We start from the raw sequence: 16,591 nt of genomic DNA on the forward strand, positions 1-16,591 counted from the left end.
AGCTTGTTAAAAATCCCTCTGGTTTTCTAGTGATTTGCATTCCAAATAAAGGAGCTCATATGGAAGAGTTTGTGAGCACTCTGGGCAGTATTAGAGTCACAGGGCTAATCTTCATCTGACACACTGACTTCTGAGCGTCTGCTATCACCCATTAGATATTCACTTGGTAAACATCTTGAATACTTGACTACTTAGATTTTAAAGGAAAACACAGAATTTCTACAACAAAAATTAAAACTTACCTGTTTGCCATTACCTGTGGCTTTCAATCCACAGCACTCATTTCTACCACTTGCATTCATTTCCACATGGAAAGAAGTTTAATCCCTTGCCAATACTACAGGAAGTAGAATGAAAAGCAGACCCTGTGGGCTCCCAAATTCCATCTGTGGGCACTTCCAGCTCCAGCAGTGAGATAATACATGAATATACACAGTGTTTTAGTTCACATCAGAGGGGGCTCCTGAAGCCTCCCAGTTATCTGCACTTCATGTGCTTTGGCAAGTACTGTGCAATGGTGTCTGGATATACAAACCTGATTTCTTATAAACTAAACTTAACTAGAGAATCTGTGCCAAAGACAAGTGAACATTTAGCCCATGGACTAACCTAGGCAAAAGCACTGTCTCCCAAAATTATTATAGGACCCATGTTGGATCCTCAATGCCAACCACTTCATCCCACAGAAATACTTTTCCTGTACTGCACTATTAGGTTTAGTAAACAATGTCAAAATGTAACATTCAGCCTCTTCCTAACGCCATCTCCCATCTTAAGCCATGCTGAACAGTGTGGAATTGACAGACAGCTTCACTGTACCCACACTGAGATAGATGAAGAACTTGCCTTCACATACACAGCTTGCCTTGAAAGGGTGACAAAAATTAACTGGCTGCCTAGGAGACAAAAGGAACAGACAGCAAATGAGCAGGAACAAGAACAGAGCTGGACCTCACCATCTTGAAAGCTTCCATGAAAACCAGGCATTCAACCAAGCAGTGATTTTGTTGTCAAATGTTATATATACAAACTTCAACAATTGGGAATGGTATACTTGTGTACCTTTTGAAAACTTATGTCAAGCTCTTATGACACTGTGAGAATGGGCAAAATACAACTTTCTAACTATCATATGACTTAGTCAAATGTGAACAGAACACTCACAAAGAACAAAGACAACATGTTCCCTAAAGCTGCATGATGCGTTCTTCAAACCAAATTGTAATATGCCTCCGTGAGGTCATAAAACCTGTTCCAATAGGCAGCTTAAAATTTACAGAATAAATTTTTAAAGAAACCTAACCAAGGTCTATTTAAAGATGAGATTTCAGGGGTAAAAAAAAAAAATCTTGCTGTAGAATGGCAAGTTTCACCCTGAGCAGTTATAATTTAGCACATGTATAAAAATAACAGAATTTTTATTCCTCCTCAGGTACAGGATATCAACAGCTCAGCCAATGAGAATAACACCTCAAACTCTTACAGAGAGAACAATGTGTAATGGAAAGTTATGTGCACATAAGAATAAAAAACATTCAACTATAATGTAAATCATCACCACTAGTTATTCAGCAGTGAGTGACTCGAGTGTTAGTTAGACATGCTAAGCTATTACAGATCCTGCTGTGTGCAGCCCAGCGATTTCAAAATTAAATCCACTATTTTGGTTCAAAACTAGTCATACAAGCACTGCAGATTATAGGCACAACTAATGCCAAATGTAATAGTAAAACAAGAACACAAATTCAGTTTTAATATTTGTAGTAGCTACACAAAATACAAATCCATTATACCATTAACTGCATTAAGCTGTCTACAAAAGAAATTCTCATTTGCATGACCTCTGCAAAAGTCAATAGAAAGTATGTAACTTTTAAAGACATTTATTTTAGTATTTTAAAAGAATTAAATATAATTTATGCCATGCTTTTGTAAAAACAAAGTTATTGCTAAGGAAAAAGTATTTAAGGAATCAATTCTTAACACAAAGAAAAAAAAAGAAAAGGGGCACTGACTGTCACAAGGATTTTCATCATCAAGAGGAAATTCTAGCATAACATTGGATTTGAACAGCTGGAAGTCTCCAACTTTACAACACAGACATCATCTTTAATTAACAATTAAAGAAATTTAAGTTCACATTAAAAAGATATAGAGAAAAGTTTATTTCTTCTACAAAACTAATTTTAATATATGCAAATTTTATCTACTAATTCAGATTTTAGGCTAAGCCTCCTCTTCATATCAGCTATATTTTAATATCAAAAGTCAATTGCTGCAGTCAAGGCCTTCAAAATCCTGCTACTTCACAGCACAGAAGGCATTTGCCTCATTCAGAAAAAGCAGCCAAAGGAGAGAGGGAATTTTACTGATACAAAGAATTCTTAACTGGATGGCTCAAGTTAATCATACAGGCCCACACAGGCTACGAATAATCCACTGAAAAGCAAAACAATGGCACAAAGTTCTGCTTTTTACCAACTATAGCAAGATACTGAGAGGCACCCCAGGAACATTTACAACAAAGTACCTCACAAGAGAAACAGTGGTTTAGCACGTGAGGCACCAAAGATGACCCAGGAATGTTACATTTTACTCTTTCTGACAATGACCCACACAAATACTTTAGATGTTACCTTGTCTTGGAGCTTCTCTATTTTCTCATTTTTAATAAATTTTCACAAATAAGAAGAAAAATAGACATTCATACCTCTAAAAAGCAAAGAATGCCTGTGGCCTCAATAAAACACTTTGGATGAATGAAATCTGATGTGGGGGTTTTGTTTGGGGGAGTTGTGTTTTTCTGTGGATTTTTGTCTGTTTGTTCTTTAGTGGTTTTTTTAAAGTCATTCTTGAAAAAAAAAAAAAGAAGGCACTTCTGTTCTTATTGCTGTTTAAGTTGCAAGATGCTTCACAGACAACAGTCAAAAAATTGTAGATATAGCAATTCTGCAGATAGAAATTCAGGAGTACTCCAATTCCCCCTCTTAGCCATACCAAGGTACATTTGCCCCCTGGAATTCAGCTGTTCTGAGGTGCAAGATAGCAGCATTGCTTGTCTCCCTGTCTATAGTAATTTCTGGCACTCCATTCTACCACAGAAAGAAAGCTAGGACCCATGCTTCCTCCTTTATCTGACAGGGCCAGTGAGCAAGGTGCACTAAGCAGCATTCCTCTTCTCCAACCTTTAGCTCTTTCTTTTCAACATCTACGGCTATCAGAGAAAAAAAAGGCATTTTAGGAAAAAAAATAGAATGTGATCTACAAAACCACTTTGATATGAGTTCTTGCAAGAGCTAGGATATCAAGACAGAATCATGTACATACACCTTAAAAAGATCTTAAAGCCAAGGCTTTGATGTTTTTTCTAAATCTGTAGGGCCACTTTAGCAGTAACATTTTAAACACAAACCTCTTCAAGCACCATGTTTGTTGACACATACTTGTCAAAAATTGCTAAACTTTACTACAATTAATGAAGCATCAGCTGTGCCTTGTTCCTTAAACATCATTATTTTCTTGTTCCTGCTCCAAGTTAAGTCGAAACTACTTCCCTTTCCCACCAAAACAATGAGTTGAGGAATGGAAAACATCTACCAGAGTTCACAAAAACTTGGTTATAACATCCAGGGGAGTTACTGCTTCTCCACAGCAGCCAGATAGCAGTACGGATGGATACTCTTCCGTCTGACTTCTAACCTTCATCAGGTAAAAAATAACTTGTACAATTATCCAGTAATTGCCTAACACCAGACAGCTAAGAACTGAAGAGTGAGAATGACTTATTTGAAACCAATGTCAATTTTCCAACTACTCCCTGAAAGTTGCTGCCCTAATATAAAAAGGGAAAAAAAAAAAAAAAAAAAAAGAAAATAACATTCTCCACAGTAAAGCAGAAAAAAAGCCATTCCATTACAAGGCTCAAAAATCAAACTGCTTGGTAATTTTCTTCAATTTATTGGGAAATGTCAGGAAAAGGAATTCAGAGATACTGGCAAGGGTATTTGATGAAGTTGACAGATATTTAAGAGTAGCTCAGAGAACCTTTGTTCTCTGAATGATAAGAAGAAACAAGATTCCTTTCAAACAAAAGGATCATAAATCTTGCAAAAAAGCTTTCAAATGCATTTTTTATTCAATTAATACTCAGTGCCTTACACAATGAAAATATAGCTAATTAACATTCCTGCTGTGAAGTCTCAACCTTTCTTCATGAGTAAAACATGAAGAAATGGAGAATAAGCAGCAGTGACTATTTTGAAATCGTATCAGTATGGGAGATGTTTGTATTAAGGCACAATGTTCTTTGTATCAGACTGTATTACTGAGTGTTATACAGTATCTAGTGTGAAGGATACTTTTTCAGAGGACAACTCCAAGCCCAGCCTTCTAACACCAGCCACTTCCTTGAAGTGCATGCTCTAACCATTTTAGTCAACATCAACATCACTGGAAAGTGGTTTTGAATACCGGATACATATACTTCATCTTCACATTAATTTATTGACAGCTGAAAGGACTTACACAGAAGATCTTAAATGTTTTCTTTCCAAGCTGGTTTCAGACCAAAACATCAAATCCAGTTATGAGATAGGTTAGTAATAGTATTTCTATTTCCAGTATTAACTCCCAGTTCCCAGTTCTTAAGCATGCTACAGAGAGCAAAGCATATAATGAACAACATGATGTAGGCAACAGTAATCTGGTTTGTTCAATAAATGAGCATCAAATCCAATAAGCTCTTTCAAAGAAAGCTTACTTTATCATTACTCTAAGATAAACTGTACGACTAAAGACATAAAATGAAACATCAATGTACATTTTATAGTGAAAACAACCGAAACTAATTAAGGATAGGAAGATATTGGCTGAAGGGTTTTCTCTCTGATGGGCTCTTAAGAATTCACCATTACAGATCACGAGTTGTCAGAAAAAGCTATTTATTCATGGGAATACCCACAAAAAAAACCTAGGATGCAAGTTTGGTTCAAAGGTGAAACTGGACTAAGAATTGTGTTTTGTTTTCTTCTCTCTTCAGAAACAATAAGGACCTAAACCACTTGCTTCTGTTAAGCAAAAACTGGTTTGGCCAGTTAAGGATTGCAGATCTCAGACTACCAGGGATAAAGAGTTTACAACATCAAAACACCACAGCCTGGCATTATGTTGGCAAAACACAGCACCAAACAAAGACCAACTCAGTCACTGTGCTTTTAAAATCATGGATTTTTATCACACACTCGCAGTGCAAATACACATAATGAGATGAACTCAAAATCTCTATCGCATGCATTAGCAGTACACTGATAACAAAATCAGTGTACAACAAAATAACAAATAAAATAATTCAAAGTATTAGAAAGCAGGCATTCTTTAGTGCTGGACACTTCCAGAGGATATCTTCTCTAATCAAATGCACATGTGAAACTTTACAACAGGGTATTTATTCCATCGCAATCATACATACTCATTATAGTGTACTTCCTAGCTAATACATAAACATCATTTTTCCTAGAAGTAATTTGCATGCATCTCTCTCCTACTGGAAGCCCTTTTATGGTCCTCGAGGGTTGTCTAAAGGGGTCTCTGGTGGTCATACTCAATAAGTGCCTCAATATTACAGGTAACCTTTCCTTGAGCTTTTATTTGGGCATGTGCTGTTAGTTCTTGAGACAGAACTTTGCCCAGAAAACCACTATATTCCTCATGATCTGTTTATCCAGTAGTTCCAGCTATGTTTACATCCTGTGTTCATACTTCTACATTCTTTTATCCTTCTTTTGCTAGTTAATCTTTAAGCTCCATCTAGCAGCTCCAGGGGAACTGAACATTTCTATTCTCTGTGTCATCTATAAACACAGGTTCAAATGTGTCTTTGAACAACAGGTTTTTACTTTAAAGCCCAGCAAACCACTACAGTGTCTGAAATTTTGCAAAAACTTTACAAACTAAACCTACCACAGCTACTCACTTTCCTAGGCATTTAAAAATAAAGCAAAATAACCAACACCAATGGAGGTATCTTTTTCAAATGCAAACAGAAACTGACATTTGCTCAATTAAGATCTACTTCACTACAATTATAGTATCCTGGTATCTGAGAAACTGAAATACATGTTAAAATAAGCAACAGACATTGAAAGTCCATGTAGCAAGCGCAAATCTGGTAACAACAACAGTAATTTCAATTAGCAAGTAAAACAAATTTCCCCAGCCTTTAAAATGGTCAGCTTCTCAGTGCTCTCCACGGGAAGGAAAAAAAAAATAGGAGCTTCACTACACTCTCCCTTGAACAAACTACTATCCAAACACAGTCTGTATTCCTCCATGCCTATTATCTTCCTGCTTTTCCCAATTCAGAAATAATCCCCATGAGATCTGCCAAGCCTCATTTCCAAGCACCATAACCACAGCCCTTTAAACATCTGCAGTATGCAGCAACCCACACAAGCAATGGACCCTACTTTGAGAGGCTATACCTTTTCAAATTATTTCCATTTTTAATAATAATATAGTAACATTTAGAACTATATATTAAAATATTTTATCTGACTTCTTACATTCAATTCCATGAAGTAAATTATTTACTCATGTATTCTAAGGGTAGACCTACAAATCTCAGCCATCACTGAACTTCTAAAATTCCTGCAGATTTGTGATGACCTCAAATCCTTTTTAGCCTTTCCACCTTGAAGAATATAACCTAATTCATTTTAGTCTGGGCCTTCAGTCCACTTTTTCAATGACATGCTTAGTCATTTGAATAACTGGGGTTTTATATATGTTTGTATTTATATACAGACATATATATATATAATATATATATCACAGATACATAAGATTGAGAAGAAGCAGTAGAATCAAGAGCATTACTCAGCCAAAAGGCAGGTAAGAAAGGTTAAGAATCATCTGTACAGGTATCTGAATATATATATATCAGTATAGAATACACCACTGTAGTAATACAACCAGTATGCTCAAAAGCCACATTTCAGAATAAGAACACCTTCTGCAGCTTATTAACTGGAAATAGAAGAAAACACCAAAATCCCAACTACAGAAATCACAACACTATAGCCAAACCAAAATAGCTTCTTCACCTTTGGATATATTATTCTAGAATAAAAAGCAGAGCTATGGAGCTTTTCCTTTGCAAAAGATGGCTTAGCTACCAGAATGATCACTTAAAACAAGTAGGCATAACTAGCACTTATCTAAATTTGCAGACAAAATGAAATTCTCAAAAAGATCTTAAACAAGTGCTAAAAGACTAGCAATGTTGATTCAACTGATGTTGAATTTAAAACACTTCGCAAAGGAAAGAAGGAAAATGAAATAGCCATACTGAAGAGATATATCAACTTTCTTTGTAACACAAATATTGTGAAGATGCCCACATCAAGCAAACGGGTTTTCACTTGTCTGTGTGTAATTGTTCTCACTTTTCAGGAGAAAAAACTCCAGTTTAGACTCCCTAGTTCAAGGGAAACAAGGAAAAAAGATGGACAGATGTTCCTCAGGAAAAGTACACATTAGTCAAAATAATAAATGTGGAGAAAGCATTCTGTAATCAAGGCTGCAAAGGATGTATCACAGTGCTTCATTAGGTCAACAAAGAAACAGGTAAACATGAGTTAAAAGTCAACAAATGTCAGGACTACTGAATGATAAAGATGACTCATCTATTTCAGTTTTATTGCTTTTTTCAGAACTCTTGCTTAAAGTCAGCACAGTACTAAAAAAACCCACAGAGAGAAAATATCGACATAGCTGTGGTACAAGAGGTTTACAGGAGAAACCCTTCAGAAACAGAGAGCAACACAGCGGTAACCATGCACTCCATCAGAAGTGACTCTTGTTATCTTCCTTATGCCTTACTCTTCTTTCTTTATTAGACTGTTCTTTGAGCACTCCACTGTTTCTTCTCAACATCCCAGAACTGTGGTGTTTTCATAGCAATTACTGAACCCCATTTTGGACTCAGAAATGGGTTGCATTGTCATGAGCACAGGTGAGTGTTCACACTTACACCACCCCAACAACTTGCATAAGCATATGAAAAACATTGTGACAAAACAAAGCAGGTGACTATAAGCTGTTCAGGTAAAGAGTGTTTAGTTTAAATGTTTACTCTAGAAACTTCAGAAGCAATTATATTTGAGTTTTTCCACTGCTTTAAAAAAAACTGAAGAAAACATACCCACTATGAAAGCATGCGAGAACAAAATCCACTGCTGCTTCTATAAATATTAAAGAATTAAAGCAGCTCTGTAATTTACATCCTCACACACAGATGTATTTCCTTCTTGCACTAAATCTATCACTTAATAAATGGCCCATCTTTTTGACACTGTAACCAGTGTTTGCTTTCTTTTCCAGCTCTGTTCATGACTGATTTCACCTCTTCCTTCAAGACAGTCACTTTCTCTTGTCAATTCCCTCTTATCCCAACCATTTCATCCTTCTCTACATATCTTTCATTGCAGAGTTAACTCTTTACCTATTGTTTGTTGAGTAAGTCAATACCTAACTACTAACAGTAAAACCTGGGAAAGGTGCCACTGCAGAGGACTCTTCTGATGATTCAATCCCTCCCTTCCAAGAGTCCAAAGGGAAGTTAAGAAACCACTAAAAACTGGGCGAGCAAATTCAAACAATTCCAAACATCCAGTCACTGAGAACAGCACATACAGAATGAACAACAGAACTTTATTTCCAGCTTTTTTTTCACCAGCTACAGTCTCTATCTATCATCATAGAACTTCATGTTTTGCCATCCACCCTTCATTCTCCTGACTGCTGCTAGCAGCACATGAAGAAAGTACAGGGCAAAGTAGGGGCACAATTTGCTTATCCTACCACTCCCTTGCCTTCAGTGTTTGCATTTTACACACCTGTGAAAGCTATTACATCTATTACTTATAAATTTCCTGGATCACATCTGAAAAATCAGTAATGAGCTGCTCTGGGTTCCACAACCATACGCAAGGGTCTAAGAATCAGTGATGAAAGAAGAAAACTTGGGACACTCTTCACTTTATTCTTTTTTCTAGTTTGATAATGCTTCAGTCAAATGTTAGGACATCTTAATACTGGACAATTGTAGAGGACAAACATTTTGATATCCATTCCATGTTTAGACAAAAAGGTTTTTATCAGACTAAAACATTTCAGCCCTCAGGAGGCTACGTTACGTTGCCTTGGCAGAAAACAAGGGATGATAAAGCATCACTAATGCTCAAAATTTTGTGAAATAACAGATCTAAATAGGAGACATACTCAGATTTACCCTGCAGGCAAATCAGGCACATAATGCTTCTCAGCAAAATTCCCTACCCCACCTCCAAGCCTTGCCTTTTCTCCAAACTACAGCTGTGCTCACCTCCAAGGCATCAAAATAAAGGAGAAAAAATTGCTAAATTATTTTCTTACATCATATGCATGTAAGAAATAAATATTTCATAGTTATACACACAGAAAATTCCTGCCCACTCTCCTTGAGGGCTTAAAGGTGAAACACAGGCTCAACATACATCAGTGCTTTTATGTGGAACCAAGTGTGTTAAGGGCATGATGAAAGCAACTTGGGTAACTCTCTGCACAGAGACATATGCAGAAAAATATGTAAAGGTACAGCAAATTGGCTTATGAGCACTAAACAAAGGAAGTTTGTGTGATTTATACAATTCGTGTTTAGGAAGACTTGGATTTTTATGTCTATTCTTAATAAAAAAAAGTCCGCTTAGATTCTTTGAAGATTGATGGCAAGCACACAGAAAATTGTATTTATTCTACACAAATAAGAAAATTTAACAAAATAAAAGCTAAAACTAAAACTAGACTGGGAAAAAAAAACACAAAAAAACAAAACCAAACTGAAAACCAAGAAAAGTGTGGAAGCAGCAGAGGGTTTTTTTTTCTTCTGCTGAAAAAACACTGCTTATTTTTACATCCTGGAGTTTAAGTCAAGTGCATAGTCATAAGCATGACATTTTATTCTGTCCACATATCTTCACATAGCTATATTGTTAGTAGTTGGAGCCACATTCTTCCTTTTCTTATCTAGAAGATAACCACTGAAGTTCAGACTGGTAATTGTTAAGTTCAGACCATATTTCAGGATCTCAAGATCAATCTCTTAGACAACTCATCTAAAAAGTTGATGTTCAGATATTGTCATAGTCAGTCTCCTATCTCCCCTGCTCAACTATTCCTCTACTACAAATTGTCTATTTCTACAACAAATGAAAGGCAGAAATAACCCCTACAATTTCTGCCCATTTTCAGTAAAAAAATTTTGCTCCCTCTGGTGGAAGCAGTGAAAGCAAATGATTATTCTCTGAACTCCCCTAACCCCACAGGGACCAAAAAGAAAGCTCTGCTCTCCTAGAATCATTGTCAAAGCAAATTTAAATCTTTCCAATTTAATGACAAGTAACTGCCACATCATCAAGGTAAGTCATTTGTTAATAAAAAATCAGCAAGGTAGTGATAGAATTGGAAACAGACCAAAGTCCAACGCCTTATTTGTCAGGCTTCACCTTAGAGAAAGAAGAAAGAAGCAGAGACATAAATATTACATGAGAACAGACAGGAAAAATATAAATCTAGGTGACAGATGTAACTACAATAAAATAATTCAAACTGCAACCTCAATGCATTATGCAACATGTGATACTCTAACAGCCAAATTCTTATGGTAAACCTTCCCATACTTCTCTTGGGAAGTTGTCCAGGTGGGAAGGACATGGCAACTTTTATTCCTTCTGTCCCCTGAGAAGACAAAATATGCAGCACATAAATATTTATTCACTCATTCATTAACTTTAAGGACCTAATGTGCCACAGCTGTTGACAGAATGCTTCCTTTCCTGAACAGCCAACTTACATTCTCTAAGATGTGAAAAGAAACAGTTTTTATGAGGTTTTTCACTCCCAAGCAGTGGGATTTTTTTCCTATTACAAAATACAGAAGAAAGGTGAGTTTGCTGTGGGTTCTTGCTCACACCAAGCATCTTCCCTTTCATCAAATGACTGAAAATAACAACAGAAAAACTGGCCCAAGAAGCCCATAAAGAACACAGTAACTTTTCCAAGTAGCCCTTTAGGTTAACTTGGTGCAAGACAAAACAAAAGCCAAAGGTAAGGTTAACACAGCAACAAGTTACTGCAAAATACCTTGCTGGGGGATACACACAGAAGCAGCAAACAAGTTCTTCTCCATTCTTTTAGCTACCTAGTACTCTAGTTCCAAGGAAAAATGTCTAAGAACAGACAATTGTTAAAGTGACAAAGCTTTTCTTTTGCAACACAGTTGGGCACATAAAGGACATTTGCTGTGTCAAACAGCTCGATGGAGCTCACCCTTCATATTTTCCACTGACCTCCAACTAGCACATAACCAACACCATGCTCAAATCTCTGCCTCTAGCTCTGCCAAGGATTAAGTAACAAAGGAATCAATTTCTCACACTTGATCCACACAGAAATGTGGATCTCATTGATCAATCTTAGAGATAGCAACTTCACCTTGAATTTAAATTTCTACTTCCATCCACTGTCAGCTAGGGAAGTTTCTCCGTTCATTTGTTTGAACACCAGAGAGTAAGACAACATGGACACATGCTACCTCAATTTGTCTTCCAAGATTTATACACCCTAGCAGGACAATTAAATAGTAATGGCTTAAACCTAAATAACAATTTAAACAATATTTTGGATAAAGATTAGTATCTATTCGAGGTCAAAACTGAAAACGAATGGAGAAAAAAGCCCTACTGATCTTCAGCAGTTCTGAGTGCTGGTATCATACCAGAGTCTCTATTTCAAGCAGCTGCTATATTGGTATGACTATAGTCATAGTACAGATTTGGACTGAGTAATAGAAACAATGTACTAAACCAAAAAACCCTCATTTTTCTATTATTTTTTCAAAGCAGTGCTACATTTTCATTCTGAATATGCTTATAGTATCACCAAATGTCATGCATAATCTCTGAGCAAACACACCAAAGAGTATCAGCACTTTCTTTTTCTTCCCTGCCCTCATTATCTCCTTCTCTTCTTTGATTTGACTACACTGAACACAATTCACATTCTTTCTGTATTACAAATTTACTATCAAGACAGAATCTTGAGCTGAGGTTGCAAATACCTTTGCTTTTTTTAAATTTTTTGTTCTCAGTGCAGCATAATTTTGAAGCTCTTCAATTCACACTCCAGTCACAATCAGTGCTCTTCATACACAACTGAACCCATATTATATACAGTCCACTGATGTCTGAAAACAATGTATGTCTGACTTCCAACTGCTTATAACAAATCTTCTAAACTACGTGTTTAGCCACCCTCCAACGTGATTATTCCCAAAAGCTCCAACAGAGCTCAAAGTGTACTTTATGAAAACTTCTTGGCTCTACAGGAGCATCTGTTGCAAAACATTCAATACAGGGAAGCTTTCCAGGCTTTGATAAAATATAATTTCATTATTATCAAAATGTGGTATCCACAATATTAAAACAATTTTGGCAGTAGCCACACCATGTCACAAAACAATTAAATTTATAACTACTAATATGAGTAGAAAATTAGACACCCCTGGCATCATGCCATAAAAAGATGGTCAACTCTGATGTGTTTTAAAGTACCCTGTAGAAACTGTACATTTTATGGAATAAACACGAGGCACCTGGCAACAGCAGGTTATCACCTGTAGGTATGAGGCACCAAGCCATGAGGTGCTATTGATCCCAGCCACAGGTATCATTACAAGGGGTACCCAGTATCTATTTCATCACAGGAAGCTCAATTTCAACTTGCCTGTTTTACCAGTTTTCTAGAAGGTACTTTTTCATGTATATCCTTTACTATGGTTCCATTCAAACAAATGGCTGGGGAATGGGGGAGGAAAAAAGAAGAATGAGTAACTCAGTCAATTCCAAAATACTTTCTCTAGGCATGCTCCTTCCTCTGTATTTAACTTGAGTTACTTCTCTCACTTATTAGGTGTATTTTGTAAACCCAAGCCATCAATGTCTCCCTCTACTGAAGCACAGACTATTTTTTTTTACATGTTTCACTCATATGTACATGAATGAAGCATTAAAAAAAAATTCCTAACATGAAATTTCTTGGTGCTACAAAATTTATATGAGAAGGTACCTTAGATTACTTCTCTTATGTATTCCTAAATACATAAATATTCTGTAGATATACACGGTGATAGACTCTTCCCCCATAAACAAACATTATGGTCCAACTTCAGTGATTAAACTCAGCAAACGTCAGTTTCCCAATCTTATTTTGTAATCTTCTAATGTTTCATGAAGACACCAGGATTAAGAGCCTCCAAGAATTTTTATATCACTTGGACAATAGATACCACAGAAATGTTCTGCCTACAAAGCACATACGAATTCCCAGCAGCATTGTGTGCGGCGCACATTATTTAACACCGCGTGTAAACCCCCCGGCAGGCGCATCTAGGCACAGCGCGCTGCTTTGCATTTGCAATTATTACCCAACCTTTGCATCCCTTGCGCTGATACCGGCCCCATTCCCAGCTGCGGAGCCACATCTGGCCGACTGACGATGCCAACAAGTTGGGGCGAGGCAGGGCCGGGAAGGACAGGGTTGGATGCGGGCGGGATGCTGGACCAGCCGCGGCGGGCGCGGAGCGGGCGCACCTGCCCGCGAAGCGCGGCCGCCGCCCCGGCGCCCCCCCGCCCGCGGGCGCGGAGAGGAACCGCGGCCGCCCCCCGCTCCGGGCGCTGCCCGCCCTGCCCCGGCCCCGCGGATGGATGGAGGGGCCGCGGGGGGACGGGGCGGGGCAGGACGGCGCGGAGCGGGGGCGCGGTGCGGCCCCCCCCCGGCGAGCCCGCGGGAGCGGCGGCGGGGCGGGCGCCTCCCCATCCTCACCTGGTCGACGGGCAGGCGCACGGCGTTGCTGAGAGGCTGCAGCAGCGTGGAGCCCGTGGTGCTGGTGGCCATGGCGAGGCCGGGGAGCCGCTCCCCGCCCGGGCTCCAGCGGCGGCGGCGGCAACAACGGCGGCGCGAGTGGCCCCAGCCCCGCACGGCGCCGTGACAACAAGGGGCGGGCGCGGTCCCACCGATGACTGACAGCGCCGGCGGCCAATCGCTGCGCGGCGCCTCCGCGGAGTGACGGCCGGGCTCGCCCAATCCCCGCCCCCCGGCGGGCTGGGCGGGACGAGGCGGCCCCGCGGCGGACGCTCCGCGCTGAGGGTGGGTGGGAGCTGCGTGCAGCGCGCAGGTACCGCGCAGGGCCCGGCGCTCTCCCTCACCCGGTCCCTGCCTGCGCTAGGGGACGTTCTGCTCGGGCGTTCTCCGCAGGAAGAGCTGTTAGACATTGGAACGGGCTGCCCAGGGCGGTGCTGGAGTCACCGTCCCTGGAGGTGTTTAAGGAAAGACCACCGAGTGCTGGTGTGGTTGTCACAGTGGTGTTCGCTCATAGACTGGACTCGATGATCTCGGAGTCTCTTGATTCTGCGATTCTGAGCACTGACCTGCGCCCAGGTTCGCGGGGTGAGAGCTGCGGGTGCGGGTGGGTGATGGATGCGAGCACCTAATGGGAAGTGGCAGTTCCCTGCTCGGGGTGGGCAGGCAGGGACAGCCGGACAGGGAGCGTGGTGCCGGCGGGGTCTGTGCCCTGCGGCCCAGGTGGCCCCTGAAGAGGTGTCTGTCGCTGAGGGTAACGCCAGAACGTGTGGATATAGATACATGTTGAGGTAATGAAGAGTTCAGCCCGTGTCCGGCTCCGAGCCCTCACCCCTTCGCCCAGACATGGACTCTCAGCACTCACACGGATGAGTGGTGGGATATGCACAGGGCGTGAGGGTGGCCTGGAACCCTGAAGAGGTGGTACAAGAAAAATGGTAAAGAAACCCTGTTCTACAGCCACCCACAGACTTAATGAAGTCTTATCATGGCTGTAAGATACAGTTTAAATTATATTATTGGCCTATTTCTTAAATACAGAAACGTGAAATGGTAAAAGCATCAGTACTTCTTCAGAGGGTTCTGTCTAGCAGTGCTGTTTCCTCAAAGAAAGCAAGAAGTGATGTGGTGATGGCAATAGTACTGAAGTGGTGCACAGCACAGCTCTTCCACCTGTCCAGTCACCACTGTCTAGCGCGAAACAGAGTAAACACTTCAGTGAAAGTATCACATTAGAGAAGTGCAGAAAACTCTGCCAGATGAACTTGTGCTGCAGGCTGGTTATTAAGCCATTCTGCTTTAGTGCCCTACCTGCCTATTTGCTTACCTTGGAGCTTTCTGTAGCTTTTCTGTTCCTGTGAAATAACTGAAATTAATTGTTCTAAAAGACATTGTGAAGAAGGTTCCAAAGGAATATTCTGGTCTTATCTATAAAACTGCTCAAGAACCCTTTGTCTCTTGAGATAAAACTGCAAGTTATTCCGTGCAGTTTGTCAAACATGTTTTTTATAATTTTTGTATGTTGCACCTCTAAACCACATACAATCAGAAATTTGCCCTCAACACAAAAAAGTCACCATTTTAAGCATGTAAGAGATAAAAAACATTGTCCAATATCATCCTGACAATCTGAGTGTGTCTGAAGTAGTGGCCAGGTGTAGTGATTTACGTAGTCATTTAAGTTCATAGTTAATGCTAATTGGTAATAGCAGGAAAATGGAGGCAGGCGTAATTATCTGAAAACACAAGTTGTTTCTCTCACTGAATTGCAGACTGCACTCTGTACTTATGTTTAGCTTGTGGTAAGGTCTTTTGTCTGAATTTAAGGAGACTGGTTAATAGGTGCAAATAAGTGGTTTTAATTAGATTTCTCCACTGCATGACAGGCAATTATATTTGTGGTAGCGTCTGCAGCTCCAATAGTATAATGTTTTTGTAGTAAAGCAAAAAGAGCTGTTTTCAGAAAGAAAAAAACCCCAAACTTTTCCCAATTAACTCTGAATCAGTCTCTTAAATCTAAACCTGCAAATTATATATCTGGATATATGTGTGTGAATAACTTCATAGAAGTGCAGTGTCACTAGGCTCAATACAGTCTGCATTACACTATACGTATGTGTATATGTATATGGAGACACAGCTCACTTTATCTGATTTTCTTTTATTAGGAAGATGCATATCTACACACAGAAATCTTTGGAAATCTTTATCTAAACATTCTCTAATGAAGCCCCAAAAGAGCTGCTTTAGAAAAGGCTGATGCCTAATTCTGAATCAGTCTAATCACAAGAAATTATTCTAGTGCATCTGTATAAATCCATGGAGGTGCCATTACTGACACCGATGAAATACTGGCAGCAAAGAATTGACCTACTGAATGAACTCCTTATTTCCTTTAACAAAATGCCTGAGAACAAACTCATGGCATCACAGCATAAATGTTGGTTGGATTTAAAACTTGTTTTATTTTTATGGCAAATTTTATTATTTTGTCAGTGTATGTATTCTTGCAATGCTTAGAAAATAGCAAAAATATTCTTTCCTGTATGACTCCTAAGATCCTAGGAGTTCATTGGTCAAAGATACATCTATACTGTGTATCACAGTATTATTATAAATAGTTTGCACCTCCGGCATT

General features: G+C 39.3%; 1 protein-coding gene across 3 annotated transcripts in view; it reads right to left on the minus strand.

Annotated features, from left to right (window-relative positions):
* Window positions 1-14,049, minus strand: part of MBOAT2 (membrane bound glycerophospholipid O-acyltransferase 2) — a 94,568-nt gene extending 80,519 nt beyond the window's left edge. Inside the window, exon 1 of one of the 3 annotated variants that reach the window (XM_005521878.3) lies at window positions 13,918-14,049. In XM_005521878.3, the coding sequence (XP_005521935.1) occupies window positions 13,918-13,989 (72 nt within the window). In that variant the 5' untranslated portion in view covers window positions 13,990-14,049. Of the gene's footprint in view, window positions 1-13,524; window positions 13,633-13,917 lie in introns of those variants that run through there. The other 2 variants (XM_088052965.1, XM_088052963.1) reach the window with 2 other exon arrangements.
* Between the last annotated feature and the right edge of the window lie 2,542 nt (window positions 14,050-16,591).

Source organism: Pseudopodoces humilis, chromosome 3 (assembly GCF_049639895.1).
Source record: "Pseudopodoces humilis isolate 2021_Gansu_Grassland_sample_001 chromosome 3, ASM4963989v1, whole genome shotgun sequence".
Taxonomy (NCBI): domain Eukaryota; kingdom Metazoa; phylum Chordata; class Aves; order Passeriformes; family Paridae; genus Pseudopodoces; species Pseudopodoces humilis.